Source organism: Pongo abelii, chromosome X (assembly GCF_028885655.2).
Source record: "Pongo abelii isolate AG06213 chromosome X, NHGRI_mPonAbe1-v2.0_pri, whole genome shotgun sequence".
Classification (NCBI taxonomy): domain Eukaryota; kingdom Metazoa; phylum Chordata; class Mammalia; order Primates; family Hominidae; genus Pongo; species Pongo abelii.
In genome coordinates this window covers 75628501-75656231 of record NC_072008.2, presented here as the reverse complement: position 1 = coordinate 75656231, position 27731 = coordinate 75628501, and the positions used below count along the sequence as shown (strand labels likewise).

The window sequence follows — 27731 nt, the reverse complement described above, 5'->3', positions numbered from 1 at the left end:
GGATATTAGGGAGAATGTTCCCAGTATTGCATACATCGTACCTATTTGTGAGATTGGTCTTATTTTTTCCCCAAATTGGGTGTCATAATGTAGAACTTAATTCAGTAAACATTTATATGTTGCCTGTTATGTGTCACATCAGACATTCTTCTAGGCTTTAAAAACTTTTAAAACAATTTCATATTTATAGAAAAGTTATAAGAATAGTACAAAGAACTCCTGTATACCCTTTGCTTGGAAACGTCATTCAAATTTTCCAATAATGTTCTATATAGAAAATGGTTTCAATCTAGAATTATACATAGTCTTCAGTCTCCTTCAATCTGGAAACCTGGAACACCTCCTCATTCTTGCCTTGTTATTCATGATCTTGGCAGTTTTGAAGATTACAGATCAGTCATTTTGTAGCATGTGATTTAATGTGCGTTTAGCCAAAGTTTCCTCATGATTAGAACAGCTTGTGAATTTGAGGCCAGAAAATCACAGAAGAGATTCTATGTTCTACTCATGGCTTCCTATTGGGTGGTATACAGGATTGATTTATACTGTTATTGGTGGTGCTAGCTTTGATCTCTTGATTAAGATCGTGCCTTCCAGGTTTTTTCACTGTAAACCTGTATCATTTTGTGAGTGATACACTGAAACTATGGCAAATCTAATTTCTCATTCTACTTTCACCATCTTTATTCTTTTTTCCTCCATTTTTCTAGCTTTATTGGGGCTATAATTGACAAAATTTGTATATATTTATGGTATATAACATAATATTTTGATATACACTGTGAAAAGATCACCACAATCAAGCCAATTTATATATTCATCAACTCACACAGGTTTTTTTTTTTTGGAGAAATATTTAGGATCTACTTTCTTAGCAATTTTCAAGTATACAATACATTATTATAATATTAACTGTAGTCACTGTGCTATACAGTACAGCCCCAGAACTTATTCATACGGCCTAAATGAAACTTTGTACCCCCTCCCCCTTTATTTGAAGAGATAGAGTATTGCTCTGTCGCCAGGCTGGAGTGCAGTGGCATGATCCTGGCTCACTGCAGCCTCAACCTCCTTGGCTAAAGTGATCCTCCCACCTCAGCCTCCTGAGTAGCTGGGACTACAGGTGCTTGCCACCAAGGCTGGCTAGTTGTTTTATTTTTTTGTAGAGATGGGGGTCTCATTATGTTGTGCAGGCTGATCTTGAACTCCTGGGCTCAGGCAGTCCTCTTGCCCCAGCCTCCCAAAGTACTGGGGTTATAGATGGGAGCCACTGTGCTTGGACATTTTGTACCCTTTGACCAATATCTCCTCATCCATTCCCCAACCCCCTGGCAACCACCTTTCTACTCTCTACTTCTATGAACTCAGCTTTTTCAGAATCCACATATAAGTGAGATCATGCAGTATTTGTCTTTCTGCGGCTGGCTTATTTCATTTAGCTTAATGTCCTCCAGGTTCATCTGTGTTATCACAAATGGCAGGATTTCCTTCTTTTTTATGGCTGAATAGTATTCTATTGTATATAAATACCACATTTTCTTTACCCATTCATCCCTTTTTGGACTCTTAGGTTGATTCCATAGCTTGGCTATTGTAAATAATGCTGCAGTGAACAAGGGATTGCAGATATCTCTTAAAGATACTTATTTTATTTCCCTTGGGTGTATATCCAGAAGTGAAATTGCTGGATCATATGGTAGTTACATTTTTAATTTTTTGAGCAACCTCTATACTGTTTTCCATAATGGGTATACTAATTTACATTCCCACCAGCAGTGTACAAAGGTTTCCTTTTCTCCATGCCCTTGCCAACACTTATCTTTTGTCTTTTTGATAATAGACATTCTAACAGATGTGAGGTGATATCTCATTGTGATTTTAATTTGCATTTCCTTGATGATTAGTGATGTTGAGCATTTTTTCATATACCTGTTGCTGATTTGTATGTCTTCCTTAGATAAATATCTATTCAGGTCTTTTGCCCATTTTTTCATTGGGTTATTTGTTTATTTGCTATTGCAGTGTTTGAGTTCCTTGTATATTTTGGAGATTAACTCTTTATCAGACGTGTGATTTGTGGATATTTTCTCCTGTTCTGTAGGTTGTCTCTTCACTCTGTTGATTGTTTCCTTTGCTGTGCAGAAGCATTTTAGTTTGATGCAATCCCATTTGCCTATTTTTGCTTTTGTCACCTGTGGGGGTCATATCCAAAAAAATCATTGACCAGGGATCTATCTCTCTTTCCCTCTAATAATTGCTTTATATATCTGAGTGCTCCAGTGTTGGGTGCATGTGTATGCAAAATTGTTATATCCTCTTGCTGAATTTTCCACTTTATCCTTATATAGTGACCTTTTTTTCTCTCTCCTTAAAGTTTTTGTCTTGAAATCCATTTTGTCTGATATAGGTACTCCTGCTCTTTCGTGGTTTCCGTTGTCATGGAATATCTTTTTCCATCCCTTTATTTTCAATCTATGTGTATCTTCATAGGGGAAGTGTGTTTCTTGTAGGCAAGAGATCATTGGGTCTTGTTTTTTTTTTAATCCATTCAGCCACTCTATGTCCTTTGATTGGAGAGTTTAGTCTATTTATATTCAGTATTATTACTGATAAGTAAGGACTTACTCCTGCCACTTTGTTATTTGTTTTCTGATTGTTTTTGGTTTTCTATTTTTTATTCTGTTCTATTTCTTTCTTTCCTGTCTTCCTTTTAGTGAAGGTGATTTTCACTGGTGGTATGATTTAATTTCTTCCTTTTTATTTTTTGTGTATTCGTTGTTTTTCAGTTTCAGGTTACCGTGAGGCTTGCAAATGCTATCTTATAATCCATTATTTTAAATTGATGACAGGGTAACACTGATTGTATTAACAAAGAGCCAAACACACACATACACACACACACACACAAACTAATAAAAACTCTACACTTTAACTTTGTTCCCCTGATTTTTAACTTTTTTTGTTTTTTTTATGTCTTATGGTACTGTCCATGTTTTGAAAAGTTGTTGTAGTTATTATTTCTGTTTGGTTCATCATTTATTCTTTCTACTTAAGTCAAGAGAAGTTTACACCCCACAATTTCAGTGTGATACCATTCTGTCTTTTTCTGTGTGCTTACTGTTTTTTTTTTTGAGATGGAATGTTGCTCTGTCACCCAGGCTGGAGTGCAGTGGCATGATCTTGGCTCACTGCAACATCCACCTCCTGGGTTCAAGTAATTCTCCTGCCTCAGCCTCCCAAGTAGCTGGAACTACAGGTGCATGCCACCACACCCGGATAATTTTTGTATTTTTAGTAGAGACGGGGTTTCACCATATTGGTCAGGCTGGTCTCGAACTCCTGACCTCAGGCGATCCACCTGCCTCGGCCTCCCAAAGTGCTGGGATTACAGGCATGAGCCACTGTGTCCAGCTGTCCAGCTGTGTGCTTACTATTACCCGTGAGTTTTGTACCTTCAGGTGATTTCTTCTTGCTCATTAACATCCTTTTCTTTCAGATTGAACAACTCCCTTTAGCATTTCTTGTAGGACAGGTCTGGTGTTGATGAAATCCCTCAGCTTTTGTTTGTCTGGGAAAGTCTTTATTTCTCCCTCATGTTTGAAGGATACTTTCTGCTGGATATACTATCTTAGGGTAAACATTTTTTTTTCTCCTTCAGCACTTTAAATATGTCATGCCTCTCTTTCCTGGCCTGTAAAGTTTCTGCTGATAAGTTGGCTGCCAGATGTATTGAAGTTCCATTGTATGTGATTTTTTTTCTTTTCTTTTACTGTTTTTGGGATTCTTTCTTTATCCTTGACCTTTGGGAGTTTGATTATTAAATGCCTTGAGGTGTTCTTCTTTGGGTTAAATCTGCTTGGTGTTCTATAACCTTCTTATACTTGAATGTTGATATCTTTCTCCAGGTTTGGGATATTCTTTGATATTATCTCTTTGAATAAACTTCTTATCCATAGCTCTTTCCCTACCTCTTCTTTAAGGCCAATGGATCTTAGATTTACCCTTTTGAGGCTATTTTCTAGATCATGTAGGTATGCTTCATGCTTTTTTATTCTTTTTTCTTTTGTCTCCTTTGATTGTGTATTTTCAAATAGCCTGTCTTGAAGCTCACTAGTTTTCTTCTGCTTGATCAATTCTGCTGCTAAGAGACTGATGCATTCTTACGCATGTCAATGGCATTTTCAACTCCAGCATTTCTGCTTGATTCTTTTAAATTATTTCAGTCTTTTTGTTAAATTTATCTGATAGAATTCTGAATTCCTTCTTTGTGTTATTTCAGATTTCTTGCAGTTTCCTCAAAATAGCTATTTTGAATTTTCTGTCCGAAAAGTCACATATCTCTGTTTCTCCAGAACTAGTCCCTGGTGCCATATTTAATTCATTTGGTGAAGTCATGTTTTCCTGGATGGTGTTGATGCTTGTAGATATTCATCGGTGTCTGGGCATTGAAGAGTTAGGTATTTATTGTAATCTTCTCAATCTAGGCTTGCTCATGCCAGTCCTTGGGAAGGCCTTCCAGTTATTCAAAGAGACTTGGACCCCAAGCCTAATAATGCTGTGTTTCTTGTAGACCCATAAAGGGTACTGCCTTGATGACCTTGGATAATATCTGAAAGAATTCTCTGGATTACCAGGCAGAAACTCTTGTTCTTTACCCTTACTTTCTCTGAAACATATGGAGTCACTGTCTCTATGTTGAGCTGGGGGTGTGGTGATGCAAGCACCCCGGGGGTGTGGTGATGCAAGCACTGGGCCTGTGCTGTGTCAGACTTGAAGCCAGCACAGCACTGGACCTTGCCCAAGGAAGGCCCTTGCCTTTAGGATGGTGAGTTCCCCCACAACCCAGGTGTGTCCAAAGATGCTCTCTGGGAGCCAGGGATTGGAGTCAGAAACTTGAGCAATTTACCTGATGTTTTATTCTACTGCAGTTAAGCTGGCACTCAAATCACAATACAAAGCCCTTCCCACTCTTCCCTCTCTTTCCACAGGCAAAGGAGCCTCTCCCTGTGGCCGCCACCATCAGTGGTCCATGGGGTGTTCTGCTAGGCCACCACTGATGTTCACATAAAACCCAAGGTCTCTTCCATCAGCTTGTGGTGAATGCTGCCAGGCCTGGGACCCATCCTTCAGGGCAGTGGGCTCTCCTGTGGCCCAGGACGAGAAATACTGTCCAAGAGGCTACACCTGGATTTGGGGACCCCAAGAGCCAAGCTGGTACCTAGAGTGCAGTACAAAGTCCTCTTTACTTTTCCTCTGCTTTTCTCAAACAAAAGGAGTCTTTCACTGAAGGCACCACACCTGGGAATGTGCTGGGTGCCCAAGGCCTGTGGTGTACTCCCTGGGTCATTAATGGTTACTCCAGGGTTACACCAAGGGTTCTTTAGTCAGCAGGTGATTAATCCTGCCAGGACTGGATCCTTTCCTTCAAGGCAGTGGGTTCCCTTTTGGCCCAGGATGTGTCTAGAAATGTGGTTTGAGAGCTAGGTCCTGGAATGGGGGCCTCACTAGTCTGCCCAGTGCCCTGTCCTACTGTGGCTGAGCTGGTAACCAAGATGCTAGACAAAGTCCTCTTTACTCTTCCCTTTCCTCTCCTTAGGCATAAGGAAGGAGTCACTTTCATTGCTACGAGCTTTACTGCCTGGGGTTGGGGAAGAGATGGTGCAAGCCCTCCCTTTACTGTGCCAGCTGGTGTCTCCCTAGGTCACGTGGCAAGTTCACTGGCTCTAAGCCCAGCCTTACACTAGGAGTTGCCTAGGAATTGCAGTCCTTGTGCCCTAGACTGCCACTCAAGTTTATGTAGGACCCCAGAGCACTTCAGCCCACAGTGACGAGGCTTGCCAAGAAACTCAAGTTCCCACGACTGGGATGAGGGTAATTCTCCTGTGGCTAAGGCTGGTCCAAACGCTTCCTCTGTGCACAGGCGCTGGCTGAACCCAGCATGACTTTTTTCTCTACTGTGACTGTGCAGCACTGAGTTCAATGTAAAGTTCCCCAGCTGCTGTGCTCTTCCTCTGCAATGTGCACAGATTCTCTCTCTGCACTGCATAGCTGCTGCCAGGGGAGCAGGGAGGGGTGGCCTTGGAGATTGAAGGCTGTTTCTCCTGCCCTCTTCAATGCCTCTTTCCACAATATGTAGTTAAAACCGGGTACTGTGAGTGTTCACCTGGTTTTGGTTCTTGTGATTGTGCTTTTCTGTGTGCAGACAGTTGTTAAAATGTGGTGTTCCAGTGGAGGGTACAAACAATGCAGGCTTTTATTCTATGATCTTGCCCCGCCCTTATTTTAGCTTTTTTTTTTTTTTTTTTTTTTGACAAGGAGTTTCGCTCTTGTTGCCCAGGCTGGAGTGCAATGGCACAGTCTTGGCGCACTGCAACCTTCGCCTCCCGGGTTCAAACGATCCTCCTGCCTCAGCTTCCCAAGTAGCTGGGATTACAGGCATGAGCTACCATGCCTGGCTAATTTTTGTATTTTTAGTAGAGACGGGGGGGGGTTTCATTATGTTGGTCAGGCTGGTCTTGAACTCCTGACCTCAGGTGAGCCACCCACCGTGGCCTCCCAAAGTGCTGGAATTACAGGCGTGAGCCACTGTGCCCGGCCAACATCCCTTATAAGGTGATTATTTATTTATTTATTTTATTTGAGACTGAGTCTTGCTCTTTCGCACCCGGGCTGGAGTGCAGTGGCGCGATCTCAGCTCACTGCAACCTCTGCCTCCTGGGTTCAAGCCATTCTCTCACCTCAGTCTCCCAAAGTAGCTGGGATTACAGGCTCCTGCCACTATGCCCAGCTAATTTTTGGTATTTTTAGTAGAGATGTGGTTTCACCATGTTGGCTGGACTGGTCTTGAACTCCTGACCTCAGGTGACCCGCCCGCCTTGGCCTCCCAAAGTGCTGGGATTATAGGCGTGAGCCACCACGCCCGGCCAAAGTGATTTTACTGGAAAAACATTTCATCAATTCTTGTATGCTGCTCCAAACTTAAAAAAGATCCTTTAAGAATGTAAAAACTTTTAAAATCTCACCATCCATATTGGCCTACAGGTTGTAATTTGCCGACTCATTTCTTTACTGAGACTATATTTTTCTATTTATTTCATGAATGTTTATAATTATTTGTTCAAACAGTTTTAAAACATCTGATTAAAGTCCTTATCAGATAGTTTTAACATTCATATCATCTTTCTATGAATTGTCTTTTCTTATATACGTTGAGATTTTCAAGCATTGTCATATACCGAGTAGTTTTTTATTGAACTATAAATATAATTTTTTTTTTTTGAGACTGAGTCTCCCTCTGCGGCCCAGGCTGGAGTGCGGTGGCACGATCTCAGCTCACTGCAACCTCCATTTCCCGGGTTCAAGCGCTTTTCCTGCCTCAGCCTCCCTAGTAGCTGGGATTACAAGCGTACACCACCATGCCCAGCTAATTTTTGTATTTTTAGTAGAGACAGGGTTTCGCCATGTTGGCCAGGCTGGTCTCAGAATTGACCTCAAGTGATCTGCCCGCCTCCGCCTCCCAAAGCGCTGGGATTACAAGCATGAGCCAACGCACCCAACCCCTATAAATTTTCTATATTACATTTTTGGCTTCTGGGTCTTGTCTAAATTCTGGGGGAGTGTCGATATTTTTATTATAGCAGGTAATCAATCTGGTAGATTCAGACAAATTTTAAACTCATTTTTTGTGGGTTATGGTTCCAATGTTGTTTCAATTTTGCAGTGCGCTTCAGGTTTGTCTTGCATATGCAACACTCATTGATCAGTCCTGGTACTTGGCAGAGGTTTATCTGTTAGCTCAGTTATCAAAGTTTTTGTTATGTAAATTAGGTTGAGATTCCTGGTTATTAAGGTTGTAGAATGAGCCTTGAACTTAATCAACTTAATTTTGTTGCTTTTCTGAGCTCCTCTCTCTCTCTATGATCTTCTTGGTAGTTTCTGGTTCTCTGAGCTATCATTTTCAGTCCCCTAACCAATAACTATCCATAATCTGCAGTTACACTGTGACTGGGGCCAAGCAGTAGGAAGACACAGGCAGAGGAAAAAAAGCAGTGGGAGTTTGCCCCATCCTGTGGGAACTACTGCTGCACTGAATGGAGAGTAAGGTTTTCCTCTCTCAAAGTTTTGAGTATTGTGGTTTCCCCTGGCTACCACTGCTGTTGCCACCATGGGATTGCCTAGGGCCTGAGCACAAGAGAATGGAAGAAAGATGAAATAAAAACCAAAATTGAATATCTGCACTTTCTTTGAGCAACTCAAGCCAGAAGTAGAGAAGCACCCTCAGTCTGTACCACAGCATTTGCTTCTGAGTTTCTGGCTGCATTAAGTTTAGGCCAGCGGATATTAGAGGAAAAGAAAGGTAAACTTACCACCAGTTTGGTGTTAACTTGAATTCTGGTGTTCTTCCTTTATTTGCCTTCTGCTATTATCTTTTCAGAGTCCTCAAATAGCTACGTGCATTCTGTCAAGGTTTATAGTTACATTCAGTGGGAGATAAAGGGTGGTGCATACTTACTTTATCTTACCCAAAACTAAAACACTATTTATTTATTTATTTATTATTTTTATTTTTTGAGATGGAATCTCACTATGTCGCCCAGGCTGGAGTGCAGTGGCATGATCTCGGCTCACTGTAACCTCCATCTTTCAGATTTAAGTGATTCTCCTGCCTCAGCTTCCCGAGTAGCCGGGACTACAGGCATGCGGGCATGCACCACTATGCCTGGCTAATCTTTGTATTTTTTTTTTTAGTAGAGACAGGGTTTTATTATGTTGGCCGGGCTGGTCTTGAACTCCTAATTTCAAGTGATCTGCCTTCCTTGCCCTCCCAAAGTGCTGGGATTACAGGAGTGAGCCACTGCGCCCGGTCTAAAACACTATTTTGATGGTTAACTCTTTCTACATTTGGCCATTAAGAGGCCCTTTAAGCTGATTTGTATGTCTTTTTTGGAATGGTAGGGTGGTTTACTAGCCTGGTGATCTATTTGTGTCCTTTCAGTTTCCGGCCTGAACTTGTCTTTTTTTTGAAATATTTATTTTGGTAGAATTGAAAAATAAAAATTAGTGTGTATTTAAGGTGAACAACTTGATGTTTTGATATACACACACATTTTGGAATGATCACTGTGATAAAGGTAATGAACATATTCATCACCTCACATAGTTACCTTTTTTTTTGTGTGTGGTGAACACTTAAGATGTAGTCTCCTAGAAAAAAATCAGCTATACAATACACAACACAATGTTATTAACTATAGTCACCATGCTGTGCATTAGATCTCCAGAACTTATTCATCTTATATAACTGAAACTTTGTATGCTTTATCTAACATCGCCCTATTTCCCCTTCCCCTGAGCCCCTGGCAGCCACCATTTTATTCTCTGCTTTTGTAAGTTTGACTCTTTTCATTTTACATATAAGTGAGATCATATAGTATTTGCTTTTCTGTGCCTGGCTTATTTCATTTAGCATAATGTCATCCAGATTTATCCATATAGTTTCAAACGAGACAATTTCCTTTTCTTTTAAGGCTGTGGTATGAGTTCAATGTTTGACGCCACCCGCCTCCCACCCCGCAACCAAATCTCATGTTGAAATTTCATCCCTAATGTTGGAGGTGGGGCTTAGTGGGAGGTGTTTGCATCATGAAGGTCATGAAGGCAGATCTCTCATGAATGGCTTGGTGCAGTCCTCATGGTAATGAGTGAGTTCTCTCTATTAGTTCCTGCTAGAGCTGGTTATTTAAAAGAGCCTGTCATCTCCCTCTGCTCTCTCTCTTGCTTCCACTCTCTAGCCATGTGATTTCTGCACAGGCCAGCTTCTCTTTGCCTTCTAACATGAGTGGAAGCAGCCTGAAGCCCTCATCAGAAGCAGATACTGGCACCACCTTGTACAACCTGCAAAACCGTTAATCAAATAAACCTCGTTTTAAAATAAATCACCCTAGGAGTGACAGAAAATGTGAAAAAATACTACTCTTCCTCAGGTATTCCTTTATAGTGACACAAACCGACTAAGGCTGATATGGGGGTGTGTGTGTGTGTGTATATATATATACATACATATATATACGTATATACAATATCCTGTGTGTGTGTGTATATATACATACCACATTTTGTATATACATGCATATATATATCCTGTGTGTGTTTATATACATACCACATTTTCTTTATCCATTTATCCATCAACAGGTATTAAGTTGTTTCCATATCTTGGGTATTGTGAATAATGCTGCAATGAATATGTGAGTGCAGATATCTCAAAATCTTGATTTTTAGTTCCTTTGCATACATACAGTTAGCCCTCTGTGACCCTGGGTTCCACATCCATGTATTTAACCAACTGGGGATTGAAAATACTTGGGGAAAAAAGGATGGTTGCATCTGTACCGAACATGTATATACTTTTTTCCTACTACTTTCCTATTGCTACCTAATACAGTTGTTATACTGTATTATTTATATCATTCCCTAAATAATACAGTATAGCAACTATTTACATAGCATATTCATTGTATTAGATATTATAAGTAATCTAGAGATGATGTAAAGTATATAGGAGGATGTTTGTAGGTTATATGCAAATACTATGTCATCTTATATAAGGGACTTGAGTATCTGTGGATTTTGGTATCCACAGAGGGTCCTGGAACAAATCCCCAGCAGATACTGAAAGATGACTGTACCTAGAAGTGAAATGGCTATATCATATAGTAGTTTTATTTTTTTTTATTAACCTTCCTACTATTTTGCATAATGATTGTACAGATTTACATTGCCAACAGTGTACAAGGACTCCCTTCTCTCCATTCCTCAATGACACATTATCTTTTGACTTTTTGATAATAGCCATACAAACAGGTGTGAGGTGATGTCCCATCGTGGTGTTGATTTGAATTTTTCTGATGATTAGTGTATTAGTTCGTTCTCACATTGCTATAAAGAACTACCAGAGACTGGATAATTTATAAAGAAAAGAGGTTTAATTGGCTCACGGTTCCACAGGCTGTACAGGAAGCATGGCTTGGAGTGGCGGGGGCTCTGGAAACTTACAATCATGGCAAATGGTGAAGGGGAAGCTGGTGCATCCTACATAGCTGGAGCAGAAGGAAGAGAGAGTGAAGGAGGAAGTGCTACACACTTTCAAACAACTAAATCTCATGAGAACTCATTATCATGACAACAGCAAAAGGGAAATCCACCCCTGTGATCCAATCACCTCCCACCAGGCCTCTCCCCCAACACTGGGGGTTACAATTCAACAAGAGATTTGGGTGGGGACACAGAGCCAAACCATATCAATTAGTAATGTTCAACACTTTTTCATACACCTGTTGGCCATTTGTATATTTTCTTTGAAGAAATGGTCTATTCAGATCATTTGCCCTTTTTTAAATTGAGCTATCTGGTTTTTGTTTTGTTTTGTGTTTTGTTTTGCTATTGAGTTGTATGAGTTCCTTACATATCTTGCACATTAATTCCTCATCAGATATATGGTTTGCAAATATTTTGTCTCATTTTGTAGGATGCTTTTTCACTCTGTTGATGGGGTTTCTTTGCTGTGCAGAAGCATTTTAATTTGATGTAATCCCACTTGTCTATTTTTGTTTTTGGTGCCTGTGCTATTAGAGTCATATACAAAAACTCAGGACGAATGTCAAGAAGCTTTTCCCTTGTTTTCTTTTAAAAGTTTTACAGTTTCAGGTATTAAGTCTGATATGGTTTGTTTATTTGTCCCTCCAAATCTCATGTTGAAGTGTAATCTCCAATGTTGGAGGTGGGGCCTGGTGGGAGGTGATTGGATCATGGGGGAGGATCCCTTATGAATAGCTTGGTGCTATTCCTCACAATAGTAAGTGAGTTCTCATTCAGAGTTCACACGAGATCTGGTTGTTTAGAAAAGTGTGTGGTACCTCCCTCCTCACTGTCTTGCTCCTGTTCTTGCCATGTGACATGCTGGCTCCCCACCCCCATCACTGTCTTGCTCCCGTTCTTGCCATGGGACATGTTTACTCCCCTTTGCCTTCCTGAGGCTCTCACCAGAAGCTGGCCATGATTATAAGCTTCCTGAGGCCCTCATCAGAAGCTGAGAAGCTGTTGGTGCCATTCTTGTACAGCCTGCAGAACCATGAGCCAATTAATAAACCTCTTTTCTTTATAAATTACTTAGTCTCAAGTATTTCTTTATAGCAATGCAAGAACGGCCTAATGCAAAGTCTTTAACTTATTCTGAGTTGATTTTTGTATACAGTGTGATATAAGGGTCCAATTTCATTATTTTGCATGTTGATATCCATCAACACTCTTTACTGAAGAGCCTGTCTTTTCTTCATTGTGTGTTCTTGGTACTCATGTTGAAGATCAGTTGCCTGTGAATGTGTGGATTTATTTCTGGCTCTTCTATTCTATTCCATTAGTGTATATGTTTGTTTTTATTCTAGTACCATACTGTTTTGATTACTATAGCTTTGTAATAAATTTTGAAATGAGGAAGCATGATGCTCCTGGGTTTGTACTTCTTGTGCAAGATTTCTTTGGCTATTTGGATTCTTTTATGATTTTATATGAATTTTAGGATTGTTTTTCCTATTTGTAAAGAATGCCATTCAGATTTTGATAGTATTACATTGAATCTGTAGATCATTTTAGGTAGTATGGACATTTTAACAATATTAATTATTCCAACCCATGAACGCAGGATGTCTTTCCATTTATATATGTGCTCTTTAATTTCCTTCATTGATGCTTTACAATTTTCAATGTAGAAGTCTTTCACCTCTTTATTGCTAAGTATTTTGTTTTTTGTTGTTATTGTAAGTGGATTGTTTTCTTAATTTTCTTCCTGGATAGTTTGTTGTTAGTGTACAGAAACGTCACTGATACTTGTATGTTGATTTTGTATCATGTTACTTTAATTTGTTTATTAGTTCTAACTTTTTTTTTGGTTGAGTTTTTAGGATTCTCAAAATATATGATCATGTCATTGGCAAGCACAGATGATTTTACCCTTCCTTCTCATTTGGGTGTTTTTTTTCTTTTTCTTTCCTAATTGCTGTTGCTGGGACTTCTAGTACTATGTTGAATAGAAGTGTTGAGGGATGGGCTTCCTTGCCTTGTACTAGATCGTGGAGGAAAAGCTTTCAGTTTTTCCCATCAATTATGATGTTAGCTGTGGGCTTTTCATTTATGGCCCTTTGTATTGAGTTATGTTCCTCGTATACCTATTTTGTTGAGAGTGTTCATGTTTAATGGATGTTGAATTTTGTCAAATGCTTTTTCTGCATCTATTGACATAATCATGTGGTTTTAATCTTTCATTTTGTTAATATAATATGTATCACATTGATTTTCACGTGTTGAACCATGCTTGCATTCCAGGGATAAATCTCACTGGGTTGTGGTGTATGATCCTTTTAATGTCCTTGTTGGATTCAGTTTCTTAGTATTTTATTGAGGATTTTTGCATCTGTGTTCATCAGGGAAATTGGCCTGCAGTTTTGTTTTCTTCTGGTGTCCTTGTCTTGCTTTAGTATCAGAGTAATGCTGATTTCATAAAATGAATTTGGAAATATTCCCTTTTCTTTTATTTTTTGGAAGAGTTTGAGAAGGATTGATATTAATTCTTCTTTGAATGTTTGGAAGAATACACCAGTGAAGCCATTTAGTACTGGGATTTTTTTTCTGGGGTGTTTTTAAATTATTGATTCAATTTCTTTATTTGTTATTGGTCTATTGTTTCTATTTCTTCTTGGTTCAGTGTTGTTAGGCTGTATGTTTCTAAGAATTTAGAGGTAATCACCTCTTGCAGACATTGTGGACTGGTTTTGGTAGGGAAAAACCTTCACCTGTGGGTGTGTGCAGGTGTGCTAGATTGGTGAGGTGTGTGGTGGTGCTGGTTCTGGATGCATGCAAGAATGCTAATCCCAGGGATATGTGGTGGTTCTGGGGCTAGGGAGTGCGTGGTGCCACCAGCTCAAAGGGGGATGCTTGAGATCACCTTGGGGGAACAGTATTACAGGCTCTAGGTGCATTGGTTGTGGGCTTTGGGTGGCTCCAGCAGCTGAGGTCCACTTTGGCAAAGACTGTGGGGGTCCTCCACTCTGAAGGCTGAAATAGTCCTCAGTGGAAGGCTTCTGGAATTTTCCTGTTCTCCTTTTCCTTCACTTTGGAACTCATAGCTGAAGGAATACCTCTAAGTATTGAGCTACCCTGGCCTAGGGTATGGGGTGATGCAGACAAAATAAAACTGTTCTGTTCTTCCTACTGTTTTCTATGTGGTTATCCTCAGATTTTGTGTTCCAGTGGGTTGCTGCAGCTTCTTCTTCTTCTTCTTTTTCTTTTTTTCAAGACAGGGTCTCGCCTTGTCACCCAGACTGGAGTGCAGTGGTGCAAAAGCGGCTCACTGCAGCCTGGACCTCCTGGGCTCAAGTGATCCTCCCACCTCAGCCAGCCCAACCTCCCTCCCGTGTAGCTGGGATTCCAGGGGCACGTCACTACACCTGGATAATTTTTGTGTTTTTTATAAAGATGGGATTTCGCCATGTTGCCCAGGCTGGACTTGATCTCCTGGGTTTAAGTGATCCGCCCACCTCGGCCTTCCAAAGTGCTGGGATTACAGGCTCTGGAGCTCTCTGAGAGCTGTTTTTGCCTGTATATAGTTGTTAAATCATTGCTTTTGTGGAGACACTAGGGCTGGGATCTCTTAGTCTGCCATCTTGCTGGTGTTACTTGACTTCTATGTGTTTTTTACATGTTGCCATCACTTTTGAGCACTTCATTCCTTTCGGGCACAATAAAATATTCCAGGCTTATTTTGTATTCCTTTCCTTTCCTTTTTTTCCTTTCTTTTTCTTTCCTTTCCTTCCTTTTCCTTTCCTTTCCTTTCCTTTCTTTTCCTTTCATTTCCTTTTTCCTCTTTCCTTTTTTGAGACAGGGTCTCACTCTGTCACCCAGGCTGGAGTGCAGTGATGTGATCTCACTCACTCTGTCACCTAGGCTGAGTCACCCAGGCTGGAGTGCAGTGGCATGATCTTGGCTCACTGCAACTACCACCACCCGGGTTCAAGGGGTTCTCCTGCCTCAGCCTCCTGAGTAGCTGGCATTACAGGCGTGTCCCACCACGCCCGGCTAATTTTTGTATTTTTAGCTCACTGCAGCCTCGATTTCCCGGGCTCAAGCAATCTTCCCACCTCAGCCTTCTGGGACTACAGGCACGTGTGTGCTTTCTTGATCAAGCCATGAAATTAACCATGTATCTCAGGAGTCCTTATTTATTTTAGTAGAAAATCTTATTTAGAAGCCAAGATCTGGGCATTATGCATCCTTATTGCTTTTGGGATGTCACTGCTCTCTCAGATCCTCACAGTGGAAAGAACATATGTGTGTGTGTGTGTGTGTGTGTGTATATATGTGTGTGTATATATGTGTGTGTGTATATATGTGTGTGTGTGTATGTATATATATGTGTGTGTATGTATATAATATATCTATATTATATACACTCATACATTTCCATTACATTTATCTATATTATTTATCTATTATCTATCTTCTATCATCTCTAATATACTGAAAACCATGATATCGTCTGTTTCAATCCAACAACAAAATATTCATCCTAATTTTCTCCCTTTTCATATTTCTAATTCTCTTCTCCAACAAAAAAAAACTTGGCTTCAATTATCCTTAATATATTTATGTATTTAATCAGTACCCCTGTATGTTACTAATCTTCCATATTCTCTGCCACTCTATTCACTGTGAGGATGCCCTCTTCTCCATGCTCATTCTCTGATTCTTCATTTTGGGTTTCTCTCCCTGGGTGCTTAACCTCTTCCTTCTACTCTGACTCCCTTTACCTTACCATTATTTCATGTCTATGTTCTCTCACCCTATTTGGGCTCTGAATCTACATGCTCATCTCCTGGGTGGAAGAATAATACTTTTTTTTTTTTTTTTTTTTGAGACAGAGTCTCACTCACTCTGTCACCCAGGCTGGAGTGCAGTGGCACTATCTTGTCTCACTGCAACTACCGCCTCCCAGGTTCAAGCGATTCTCCTGCCTCAGCCTCCTGAGTAGCTGGGATTACAGATATGCCCCACTGTGCCTGGCTAATTTTTGTATTTTTAGTAGGGCTGGGGGTTTTACCATGTTGGCCAGGCTGGTCTCAAACTCCTGACCTCAAGTGATCTGCCCGCTTCAGCCTCCCAAAATGCTGGGATTACAGACATGATAATACTTTCTTATACTAGACTGATTGCATAGAATCATATCGGGGAGACCACTCAGCCCTCAGAATCTCTGTCCCCCTGGGAAATTACAGAACTATAAAAATAAATTTTAAAAATACCAGTTATTCAAGTGGCCACTGCTATAGGAAGAGAAAGTACATAAAGAATGGATGCCAGTCATGGAGTAATGGGTGATGACATCAGTATGCCTCTAATCCTATTGGAGACTATTATTCTAAGTGAAGTAACTCAGGATTGGAAAACCAAACATCGTATGTTCTCACTCATAAGTGGGAGCTAAGATGTGAGGATGCAAAGGCGTAAGAATGACGCAGTAGACTTTGGGGACTCAGGGGGAAAGGGTGGGAAGGGGATGAGGGATAAAAGACTACAAACTGGTTGCAGTTTATACTGCTCGGTTGATGGGTACACCAAAATCTCATAAATCACCACCAAAGAACTTACTCATGTAACCAAACACCACCTGTTTGTTCTCCAATAACCTATGGAAATAAAAAGTTAAAAAAATTAAATAAAATTTTAAAAAGATGTCTTTAATACTTTTAAGATGATTTTGTGAAGTCCTAAAAAATCAAAACCAAAAAGCATACTCTTAAGCAAGTCAAACCTAATTAACTTCTATTTTAAAGTAAATATATGCCACACAGCACTTGTAGAAGTTTGACAGAAGTGTGAAATCAAGCAATGAGATGGATAGCAATGCAGTAGTCCCCACTTATCCGTGGGGGACATGTTCCAAGATATCCAGTGGATACCTGAAACTGCGGATAGTACCAAATCCTATATATACTATGTTTTTTCGTATATATACATAACTCTGATAAATTTTAATTTATAAATTAGACACTGTAAGAAATGAATACTACTACTAATAAAATAGAATAATTATAACAATATCCTATAATAAAAGTTATGTGAATGTGATCTCTCTCTCTTTTAAAATACCTTATTTTATTATACTCACCCTTCTTTCCTTGGGTAACTGAAGCCATGGCAGGAGGGAAAACCATAGATGGGGGGAACTACTGTAACGGTTTAGTGTCCAGCTTCTATAAGTTTATAGTAATACATTTATTAACTGGAATAACTGGGACACAGTAATGTTTTATTTAATGGAACTTCCTGATTTAGTGAGAGCTAGAAAATTCTTATATTTTGAACATTTATTTTAAAAATGTTTGCATGTACTTACTTTCATAAGTGGAACATAGGGATTCTTTCTTTGATATTTGAGACTCTTGTAATTAATTACTCAAGACAATGCTCATGATCTGTGTACAGCCTTGTAGGAGGAGCTACTCATTAGTATGGCTAGTTCTGAGACATTTCACTGCTTTGAAAATCAGTATTCTCATCTGTAAAGTGAGAGAGTGTGACAACATGGTCTCAAAGATCACTTAAGTATAAAAATTCCTAATCCTCAATTTAGGGAAGCCCTGAGCCACAGCGCAGAGGGTATGTGTTCTTATGTATGTATTTTTTATAATAAAAATCTCTGGGAGCAGCTTGTTTACTTAATTATTTACCTCTTTCCTGTTAATCAGAATTTTATTTTGAGTAGTTTGTATGCTTTGGCTTGCTTTTTTATCTTTTATTTCTATCTTTAGTTTCTTCTAGAATTTATCTTCCGTATAGAGTTCTACTTCATTATGAAGCTTTTATTTATGCAAAGTAAATGGCCAATTGATGTCTGAAACTCTTTGAAGTAATTCGTTCAAGATTCAGCTAGATTTCATTGCTGCTCTGTGGGACACAAAGCTTCTAAATGAGGTCTAGGTTGCTTACTCTTTATTACAATTCTTTTATTCTCTTTGCCTTTTTAAATTTACCATTTTGTAGCCAAATATTTGAAAGATAATGTGTAAATATTCTGTACATTTCTCTCTGTAGTAACATTGAATTTTTTGGCACATAAATGAATTACTCCTCTTGATGTAAAACTCAGTTTTCTGCCTGTTATGGGCTAGTAGGCATATAATTGCTTTCTGTAGACATTTCTGCCCACTGCTTTACGTATCTGGGAGAGCCTAATCACTTAAGGTTATCTAGTTTCATTCCAAACTCAAAATCATGTGAGCCTTAAAAATGACTCATTGGTTTTTGTCAGGTTTGTCAAAGATCAGATGGTTGTAGATGTGTGGTACTATTTCTGAGGGCTCCGTTCTGTTCCACTGGTCTATATCTCTGTTTTGGTACCAGTACTATGCTGTTTTGGTTACTGTAGCCTTGTAGTATAGTTTGAAGTCAGGTAGCATGATGCCTTCAACTTTGTTCTTTTGGCTGAGGATTGACTTGGCAATGCGGGCTCTTTTTTGGTTCCATATGAACTTAAAAGTAGTTTTTCCCAATTCTGTGAAGAAAGTCATTGGTGGCTTCATTGGGATGGTGTTGAATCTATAAATTACCTTGGGCAGTATGACCATTTTAACGATATTGATTCTTGCTATCCATGAACATGGAATGTTCTTCCATTTGTTTGTGTCCTCTTTTATTTCATTGAGCAGTGGTTTGTAGTTCTCCTTGAAGAGGTCCTTCACATCCCTTGTAAGTTGGATTCTTAGGTATTTTATTCTCTTTGAAGCAATTGTGAATGGGAGTTCACTCATGATTTGGGTCTCTGTTTGTCTGTTATTGGTGTATAAGAATGCTTGTGATTTTTGCACATTGATTTTGTATCCTGAGACTTTGCTGAAGTTGCTTATCAGCTTAAGGAGATTTTGGGCTGAGACCATGGGGTTTTCTAAATATACAATCATGTCATCTGCAAACAGGGACAATTTGACTTCCTCTTTTCCTAATTGAATACCCTTTATTTCTTTCTCCTGCCTGATTGCCCTGGCCAGCACTTCCAACACTATGTTGAATAGGAGTGGTGAGAGAGGGCATCCCTGTCTTGTGCCTGTTTTCAGAGGGAATGCTTCCAGTTTTTGCCCATTCAGTATGATATTGGCTGTGGGTTTGTCATAAATAGCTCTTGTTATTTCAAGATACATCCCATCAATACCTAATTTATTGAGAGTTTTTAGCATGAAGGGCTGTTGAATTTTGTCAAAGGCCTTTTCTGCATCTATTGAGATAATCATGTGGTTTTTGTCTTTGGTTCTGTTTATGTGCTGGATTACATTTATTGATTTGCATATGTTGAACCAGCCTTGCATCCCAGGGATGAAGCCCACTTGATCATGGTAGATAAGCTTTTTGATGTGTTGCTGGATTCAATTTGCCAGTATTTTATTGAGGATTTTTGCATCGATGTTCATCAGGGATATTGGTCTAAAATTCTCTTTTTTTGTTGTGTCTCTGCCAGGCTTTGGTATCAGGATGATGCTGGCCTCATAAAATGAGTTAGGGAGGATTCCCTCTTTTTCTATTGATTGGAATAGTTTCAGAAGGAATGGTACCAACTCCTCCTTGTACCTCTGGTAGAATTCGGCTATGAATCCGTCTGGTCCTGGACTTTTTTTGGTTGGTAGGCTATTAATTATTGCCTCAATTTCAGAGCCTGTTATTGGTCTATTCAGGGATTCAACTTCTTCCTGGTGTAGTCTTGGGAGGGTGTATATGTCGAGGAATTTATCCATTTCTTCTAGATTTTCTGGTTTATTTGAGTAGAGGTGTTTATAGTATTCTCTGATGGTAGTTTGTATTTCTGTGGGATCGGTGGTGATATCCCCTTTATCAGTTTTTATTGCATCTATTTGATTCTTCTCTCTTTTCTTCTTTATTAGTCTTGCTAGCGTTCTATCAATTTTGTTGATCTTTTCATAAAACCAGCTCCTGGATTCATTGATTTTTTGAAGGGTTTTTTGTGTCTCTATCTCCTTCAGTTCCCTATTTAATAAATGGTGCTGGGAAAACTGGCCATCCATATGTAGAAAGCTGAAACTGGATCCCTTCCTTACACCTTATACGAAAATTAATTCAAGGGCCAGGCACGGTGGCTCATGCCTTTAATCCCAGTACCTTGAGAGGCCGAGACGGACAGATCATGAGGTCTGGAGATCGAGACCATCCTGGCTAACACGGTGAAACCCTGTCTCTACTAAAAATACAAAAAACTAGCCAACCTGGTGGCGGGTGCACCTGTAGTCCCAGCTACTCGGAAGGCTGAGGCAGGAGAATGGCGTGAACCCGAGAGGCGGAGCTTGCAGTGAGCGGAGATCGTGCGTCACTGTACTCCAGCCTGGGTGACAGAGTGAGACTCCGTCTCAAAAAAAAAAAAATTAATTCAAGATGGATTAAAGACTTAAATATTAGACCTGAAACCATAAAAACCCTGGAGGAAAACCTAGGCAATACCTTTCAGGACATAGGCATGGGCAAGGACTTCATGTCTAAAACACCAAAAACAATGGCAATAAAAGCCAAAACTGACAAATGGGATCTAATGAAACTAAAGAGCTTCTGCACAGCAAAAGAAACTACCATCAGAGTGAACAGGCAACCTACAGAATGGGAGAAAATTTTTGCAATCTACTTATCTGACAAAGGACTAATATCCAGAATGTACAAAGAACTCAAACAAATTTACAAGAAAAAACCAAACAACCCCATCAACAAGTGGGCGAAGGACATGAACAGACACTTCTCAAAAGAAGACATTTATGCAGCCAACAGACACATGAAAAAATGCTCATCATCACTGGCCATCAGAGAAATGCAAATCAAAACCACAATGAGATACCATCTCACACCAGTTAGAATGGCAATCATTAAAAAGTCAGGAAACAACAGATGCTGGAGAGGATGTGGAGAAATAGGAACACTTTTACACTGTTGGTGGGACTGTAAACTAGTTCAACTATTGTGGAAGACAGTGTGGCGATTCCTCAGGGATCTAGAACTAGAAATACCATTTGACCCAGCCATCCCATTACTGGGTATATACCCAAAAGAATATAAATCATGATGCTATAAAGACATATGCTGACATATGTTTATTACGGCACTGTTCACAATAGCAAAGACTTGGAACCAACCCAAATGTCCAACAATGATAGACTGGATTAAGAAAATGTGGCACATATACACCATGGAATACTATGCAGCCATAAAAAAGGATGAGTTCATGTCCTTTGTAGGGACATGGATGAAGCTGGAAACCATCATTCTGAGCAAACTATCTCAAAGACAAAAAAACAAACACCGCATGTTCTCACTCATACGTGAGAATTGAACAATGAGAACACATGGACACAGGAAGGGGAACATCACACACCGGGGCCTGTTGTGGGGTGGGGGGAGGGGGGAGGGATCGCATTAGGAGATATACCTAATGTAAATGATGAGTTAATGGGTGCAGCACACCAACATGGCACATGTATACATATGTAACAAACCTGCACGTTGTGTACATGTACCCTAGAACTTAAAGTATAATAAAAAAATTTTAAAAAACTACTCATTGGAATATTTGTAATGACATGTTCCGTAAATTTTAAGTGAGTCATATACTTTTAAACTAAATATCTACAGTATATGGAAAGCTTGGTTAGATTTGTCCATGTTTTGAGGCTCTTTATGTAGCCGTTAGAACATTTATTATTCATTCTAAGAAATACCAATGTTGATTTTTAGCTCAGGTTGTCACTGTTGTTTTTTAAAGTATGGGGTTTCCTTTTTTTTTTATACTTTAAGTTCTGGGATAAATGTGCAGAATGTGCAGGTTTGTTACATAGGTATACACGTGCCATGGTGGTTTGCTGCACCCATCAACCCGTCATCTACATTAGGTATTTCTCCTAATGCTATCCCTCCCCTAGCTCCTCACCCCCGGACAGGCCCCAGTGTGTGATGTTCCCCTCCCTGTGTCCATGTGTTCTCATTGTTCAACTCCCACTTATGAGTGAGAACATGCGGTGTTTGGTTTTCTGTTCCTGTGTCACGTTGCTGAGAATGATGGTTTTCACCTTCATCCATGTCCCTGCAAAGAACACGAACTCATTCGTTTTTATGGCTGCATAGTATTCCATGGTGTATGTGTGCCACATTTTCTTTATCCAGTCTATCATTGATGGACATTTGGGTTGGTTCCAAGTCTTTGCTACTGTGAACAGTGTTGAAATAAACATATGTGTTTATGTGTCTTTACTGTAGAATGATTTATAATCTTTTGGCTATATACCCAGTAATGGGATTGCTGGGTCAAATGGTATTTCTGGTTCTAGATCTTTGAGGAATTGCCACACTGTCTTCCACAATGGTTGAACTAATTTACACCCCCATCAACAGTGTAAAAGCGTTCCTATTTCTCCATATCCTCTCCAGCATCTGTTGTTTCCTGACTTTTTAATGATCGCCATTTTAACTGTCATGAGATGGTATCTCATTGTGGTTTTGATTTGCATTTCTCTAATGACCAGTGATGATGAGCATTTTTTCGTATGTTTGTTGGTCACATAAATGTCTTCTTTTGAGAAGTGTCTGTTCATATTACTTTTTAATGCCTACTTGTTGCAGGTAATTCTTTTTTATCAGTGTGTATCTATACATAGTTTAAAGAGTAAAATAAGTTTACAGGTCTTTTTACAAAATCACCAGTACCTATGAAAAATTAGCCAGGCTTGGTGGCGGGTGCCTATAATTTTGGCTATTCAGATGGCTGAGGCACGAGAATGGGTTGAACCTGGGAGGCAGAAGTTGCAGTGAGCCGAGAACGCACCACTGCATTCCAGCCTGGGCGACAGAGCGAGACTCTATCTCAAAAAACAAAACAAAACTAACCCCGAAAAACCAAGATCACCAGTACCCATCCTGACTTTTGGACTTATTTTTATCTCACATAACAGCTACTTTCAGTTATTTTAGTTGGCTCTTTTTGTATTTACCTCCATGTATCTACATAGTGTTCTTATACTGCTGTGCTGCTTGATTTTTTTACTTTTAGATATTATATATTGACTTCCCACTTTAGAAGGTGAATTTAGTTTCTTTTCTTTTTCCCTCTACCCCCAACACATATGCTCACTTCCTGTCACTCCATCATCTCTATATAGTTTACCATAACTTTGGTTAGATTAATATTTAGTGTTTACACTCCAGTGTTTATATGAATACTATCATAGATGAATCATATAAAGTACCATGATTACTTTTCTTTTCTTGCACAAAAGTTTGTTTTTCCCTGGAGTTAATTATATTGGTTTTCCTGATTACTTAGTATTTCATGTACTTGGTATTATTTCTTCCCTAATTATGTAAACTTCTTTTTAGATGTTAGAATGTATTAGTTATTTTATCACTTTCACTTGCTTAAAGAAATAACTGTCATTGTTTCTGATCTTCTCTTATCTGTACAGATTGTTGTGTAAGCATCCTGTTCAGTTATCATTTTGAGATTTTCCTCCTCCATTGACTTGGGAATTCCTTTCAACTCCCTCATAGATTGTAACCCTGTTTCTTGAATCCTATGTCTTTCTTTTTCTGATTTTACTCCCTAAATTTTGTGGGACATATCCTCCAGTAGCTTCTTGAGAAAGGTTGCATAAGATGAAAATTGTTTGAAGAGTTTGCATGTCTAAACATATTTTTATTTTACCATCATAATTTATGCTTTCACTGGATATAAAATTTGGACTTGGAAATAATTTTTGCTGAGTATTTTGAAAACATCAGTTAGATTCTCATCTAAGCTTCTGATGTGACTATTGAGAAATGTGTTGCAATTTTATTTTCTTCTACTTTTTTTAAATATAAAATTTTTACTTTTGTGGGTATATGATAGATGCATATATTTATGGGGTACATTAAGGTTTTGATATAAGCATGCAATTGATAATAATCACGTCATGGAAAATGGAGTATCCATCCCTTCAGGCATTTATCCTTTGTGTTACAAACAGTCCAACTGAACTATGTTAGTTATTTTTAAATGTATATTATTTATATAATAATAATAATTATTATTATTTTGAGATGGAATCTCTCTCCATTGCCCAGGCTGGAGTGCGGTGGCATGATCTCAGCTCACTGCAACCTCCTCCTCCCAGGTTCAAGCGATTCTCCTGCCTCAGCCACCCAAGTAGCTGGGATTACAGGTGCCCGCCACCATGCCCAACTAATTTTTCTATATTTAGTAGAGACAGAATTTCACCATGTTGGCCAGGCTGGTCTCAAACTCCTGACCTCAAGTGATCCACCCACCTTGGCTTCCCAAAGTGCTGGGATTTCAGGCTTGAGCCACTGTGCCCAGCTTAAAATTTATAATTAAATTACTGTTGACCATAGTCACTCTGTGGTGCTATCAAATACTTGGTCTTATTCATTCATTCTTTTTTTTTTGAGACAGAGTCTCACTCTGTCATCCAGGCTGCAGTGCAGTGGCACGATCTCGGCTTACTGCAACCTCCGCCTCCTGGGTTCAAGAGATTCTCCTGCCTCAGCCTCCTGAGTAGCCCGGATTACAGGCGCCTGCCACCACGCCTGGCTAATTTTTGTATTTTTAGTAGAGACGGGGTTTCGCCATGTTGGCCAGGCTGATCTTGAACTCCTGGCCTCAAGTGATCCACCTGTCTTGGTCTCTCAAATCACTCGGATTACAGGTGTGAGCCACCGTGCCTAGCCTATTCTTTATTTTAGATTCAAATATATAGTAGGTCTGATGTGCTCAGACATGCATATTGAACTTCTGCTATCTGAATGTACTGTAATTCAAAGGGAAACTTTTTTGAAGCAAGATAGGTATTTACACATTACTTATGAATAACTTGCATCAGATCTTGGATTCTTAGTTGAGGATCTGCTTCTGTAGTCTTAGTCGGGTAAAACTTATAAAGGACTTTTTATATGGGTATAATCAAATTCTTTAGATAGGTGGTTTCTATAAATGCTGAAGGGATATTTGGATAAATTATTAGCATCAAAATTTCTCCTATGCCATTTCCCAGTATTTTGAGAGATGAAAATTATGTAAAACATGGCATTAATGCAGGGACTGAGATGCTGATTCCTAAGGCCACATTCATATACTTGTTCCTACTTTCATCTCAATGCTAATTTATGTAAAGAAAATGATTGTTGTTGCTAAAGAGTGTCCATGAAACTATTTCTAAATAAGTCTTTTGACTAGATAGTGCTTTGGACACATTTTAGAACTTCAGAATTTTTAAAATTGTTTCAATTTTGAAAAGAAAAATCATTCATTTCCCAACCTCACTCCTCGTCAATAGTGATTTTTTGTCTTTGAATATACTCCCTGCTCTAGTGCCTTTAACTGGATCTGGCAACCAAAAGCAGGGTTTTAGCCTGCCCTTTGGCTGGGCAATGATTGGGTTTCTCGTTTCCTGTTACAAAGCATCTTTTAACTTCTATTAGTAATTTATTGTAATACTTTTACATACATAACTAATTCTCCAACCTGAATGTTTTGCAGTTCTTCTTTATACAAATTGAGAAGTTTTGATAAGGAAGCTTATTTTGATGTATAGGACACATGAAGTATGTTTTTGTTTGTTTTTTGAGACGGAGTTTTGCTCTGTCTCCTAGGCTGGAGTGCAGTGGCACCGTCATGGCTCACTGCCACCTCGGCCTCCCAAAGTGTGTTGGGATTTAAGGAAATCATGAATCTAATGCATTTTTTTTTATATTGCAGACTTCAAGTCTTCATCATCTCTGTTACAACTTTGGAGTGGGAACCCAGAAGAATAATAAATATGAAGAAAGTTCTTTCTGGCTTAGGTAACATAAACAAAAAACTGAATGTAAATTCAGGAATATTATCACAGATGTCAGTTAATATTTACTGTAGAGTACTTTGGCAGTTTAAACCTTCTCTGACTTCAGAAGCCAACGTGCTATATTTATTTACTCTTTTAACATGTATTGTTTATTATTCTTACACATTGTCAGTTCATAGAAAAATGTGTTCTTCCTTCCTTCCTTCCTTTCTTTCTTTTTTTCTTCTTTTTTTTTCGGGTCTCTCTCTGTCACCTAGGCTGGAGTGCAATGGCATGATCTCTGCTCACTGCAACCTCTGCCTTCTGGGTTCAAGCAATCCTCTGACCTCAGCCTTCCAAGTAGCTGGGACCACAGGCGTGTGCCAGCATGCCTGGCTAATTTTTTGTATCTTTGGTAGAGAAGGGGTTTCTCCATGTTGCCCAGGCTGTTCTCAAACTCCTGAGCTCAGGCAATCCACCTGCCTCGGTCTCTCAACGTGCTGGGATTACAGGCGTGAGCCACCACGCCTGACCTGTGTTCTCTTCTTAATATAAGAGCTTACTCCTCTCTCTCCATTCCTCCTTTATATCTCTATCAAAAGTATAGAAAATTTTGTTGTTGTTGCTTTGTTACTTATTGTTGTCTGGCAACACCAGAGGATAAGGTGGAGGTGTGATTGGGAGTAGTATTGGCTAAAATTATTAGTCTTAGATGAATTTTGGCATTTTAATATCAGTCAAGTAAGTATATATTTAACATTGTATGCTGAGTACTATACTAAGATTTGGAGTGTTGTGCTTTATCTGGAAATATCAAGAAAATTATACAAAAATATATGAAATGTGCAAGAGCCCTGTCTTTCACTGAAAACCTAGGCCCAGCACAGATTCTGACACACAGTACATACTCAATAATTGTTAGTTAAATGAATATATGTGAAAAATGTATTTTTGTGGAGATGTCACATAAGGTGCAGTGCTTTGAATATCAGGAGATTATGGAGTAGGCTGGGCTTGGTGGCTTACGCCTTAGCACTTTGGGAGGCCGAGGTGGGCAGATCACCTGAGGTCAGGAGTTCAAGACCAGCCTGGCCAACATGGCGAAACCCCATCTCTACCAAAAATACAAAAATTAGGCGGGTGTGGTGGCACAGGCCTGTAATCCCAGCTACTCGGGAGGCTGAGGCAGGAGAATCGCTTGAACCCAGGAGACGCAGGTTGCAGTGAGCCGAGATCGCACCACTGCACTCCAGCCTGAGCGACAGAGAGACTCCATCTCAAAAAAAAAAATGGATCATGGAGTAAAATATATCAAATCAATTCACTAAATATTTACCCTTTCTGAGTGCAGGATTAGTTCTAGTTATTTGGGGATACTCCTATGATTATTTAACTGTAGTCTAACTTTTGTGAATATGATGTTTGTCATTTAACAAAGTAAATACAAATCTGGGCACTGAGATTATAATACTCACAGGCATATCTATCACTAGCAAAATGTTGATGCAAATAACTTATATAAGAGACTTTTTAGAGCCCAAAGATTGATCAAACTCTATATAAAGAACTATTCCTAATAGAACAGGCTGGAGTTCTATTCCAGTATTGACAGTATTTGGGAGTAGAACACTCACAAAGTTTATGGCATCAATGTATCAAAAGACCAGTATGCCAAGAAGGCAGGAATAGGGAGGTCCAAAAAAAAAAGGAATGCTGGTGCCATGGATGGCTTCTGGAAGCTTAAGAGTGGAGGTGAGCTTGGAGTTTATGCCAAGAATGAGGGTGAATTAGGAGTCATAAAAATAAATGTTCTCCAGGAACTGG

General features: G+C 39.3%; 1 protein-coding gene across 1 annotated transcript in view; it reads left to right on the top strand.

Moving 5' to 3' along the window:
• Positions 1-27731, top strand: part of TEX11 (testis expressed 11) — a 377626-nt gene that overhangs the window by 82501 nt on the left and 267394 nt on the right. Inside the window, exon 9 of the mRNA XM_024240693.3 lies at positions 25844-25929. Coding sequence (XP_024096461.1) covers positions 25844-25929 — 86 coding nt within the window. The remainder of the gene's footprint in view (positions 1-25843; positions 25930-27731) is intronic.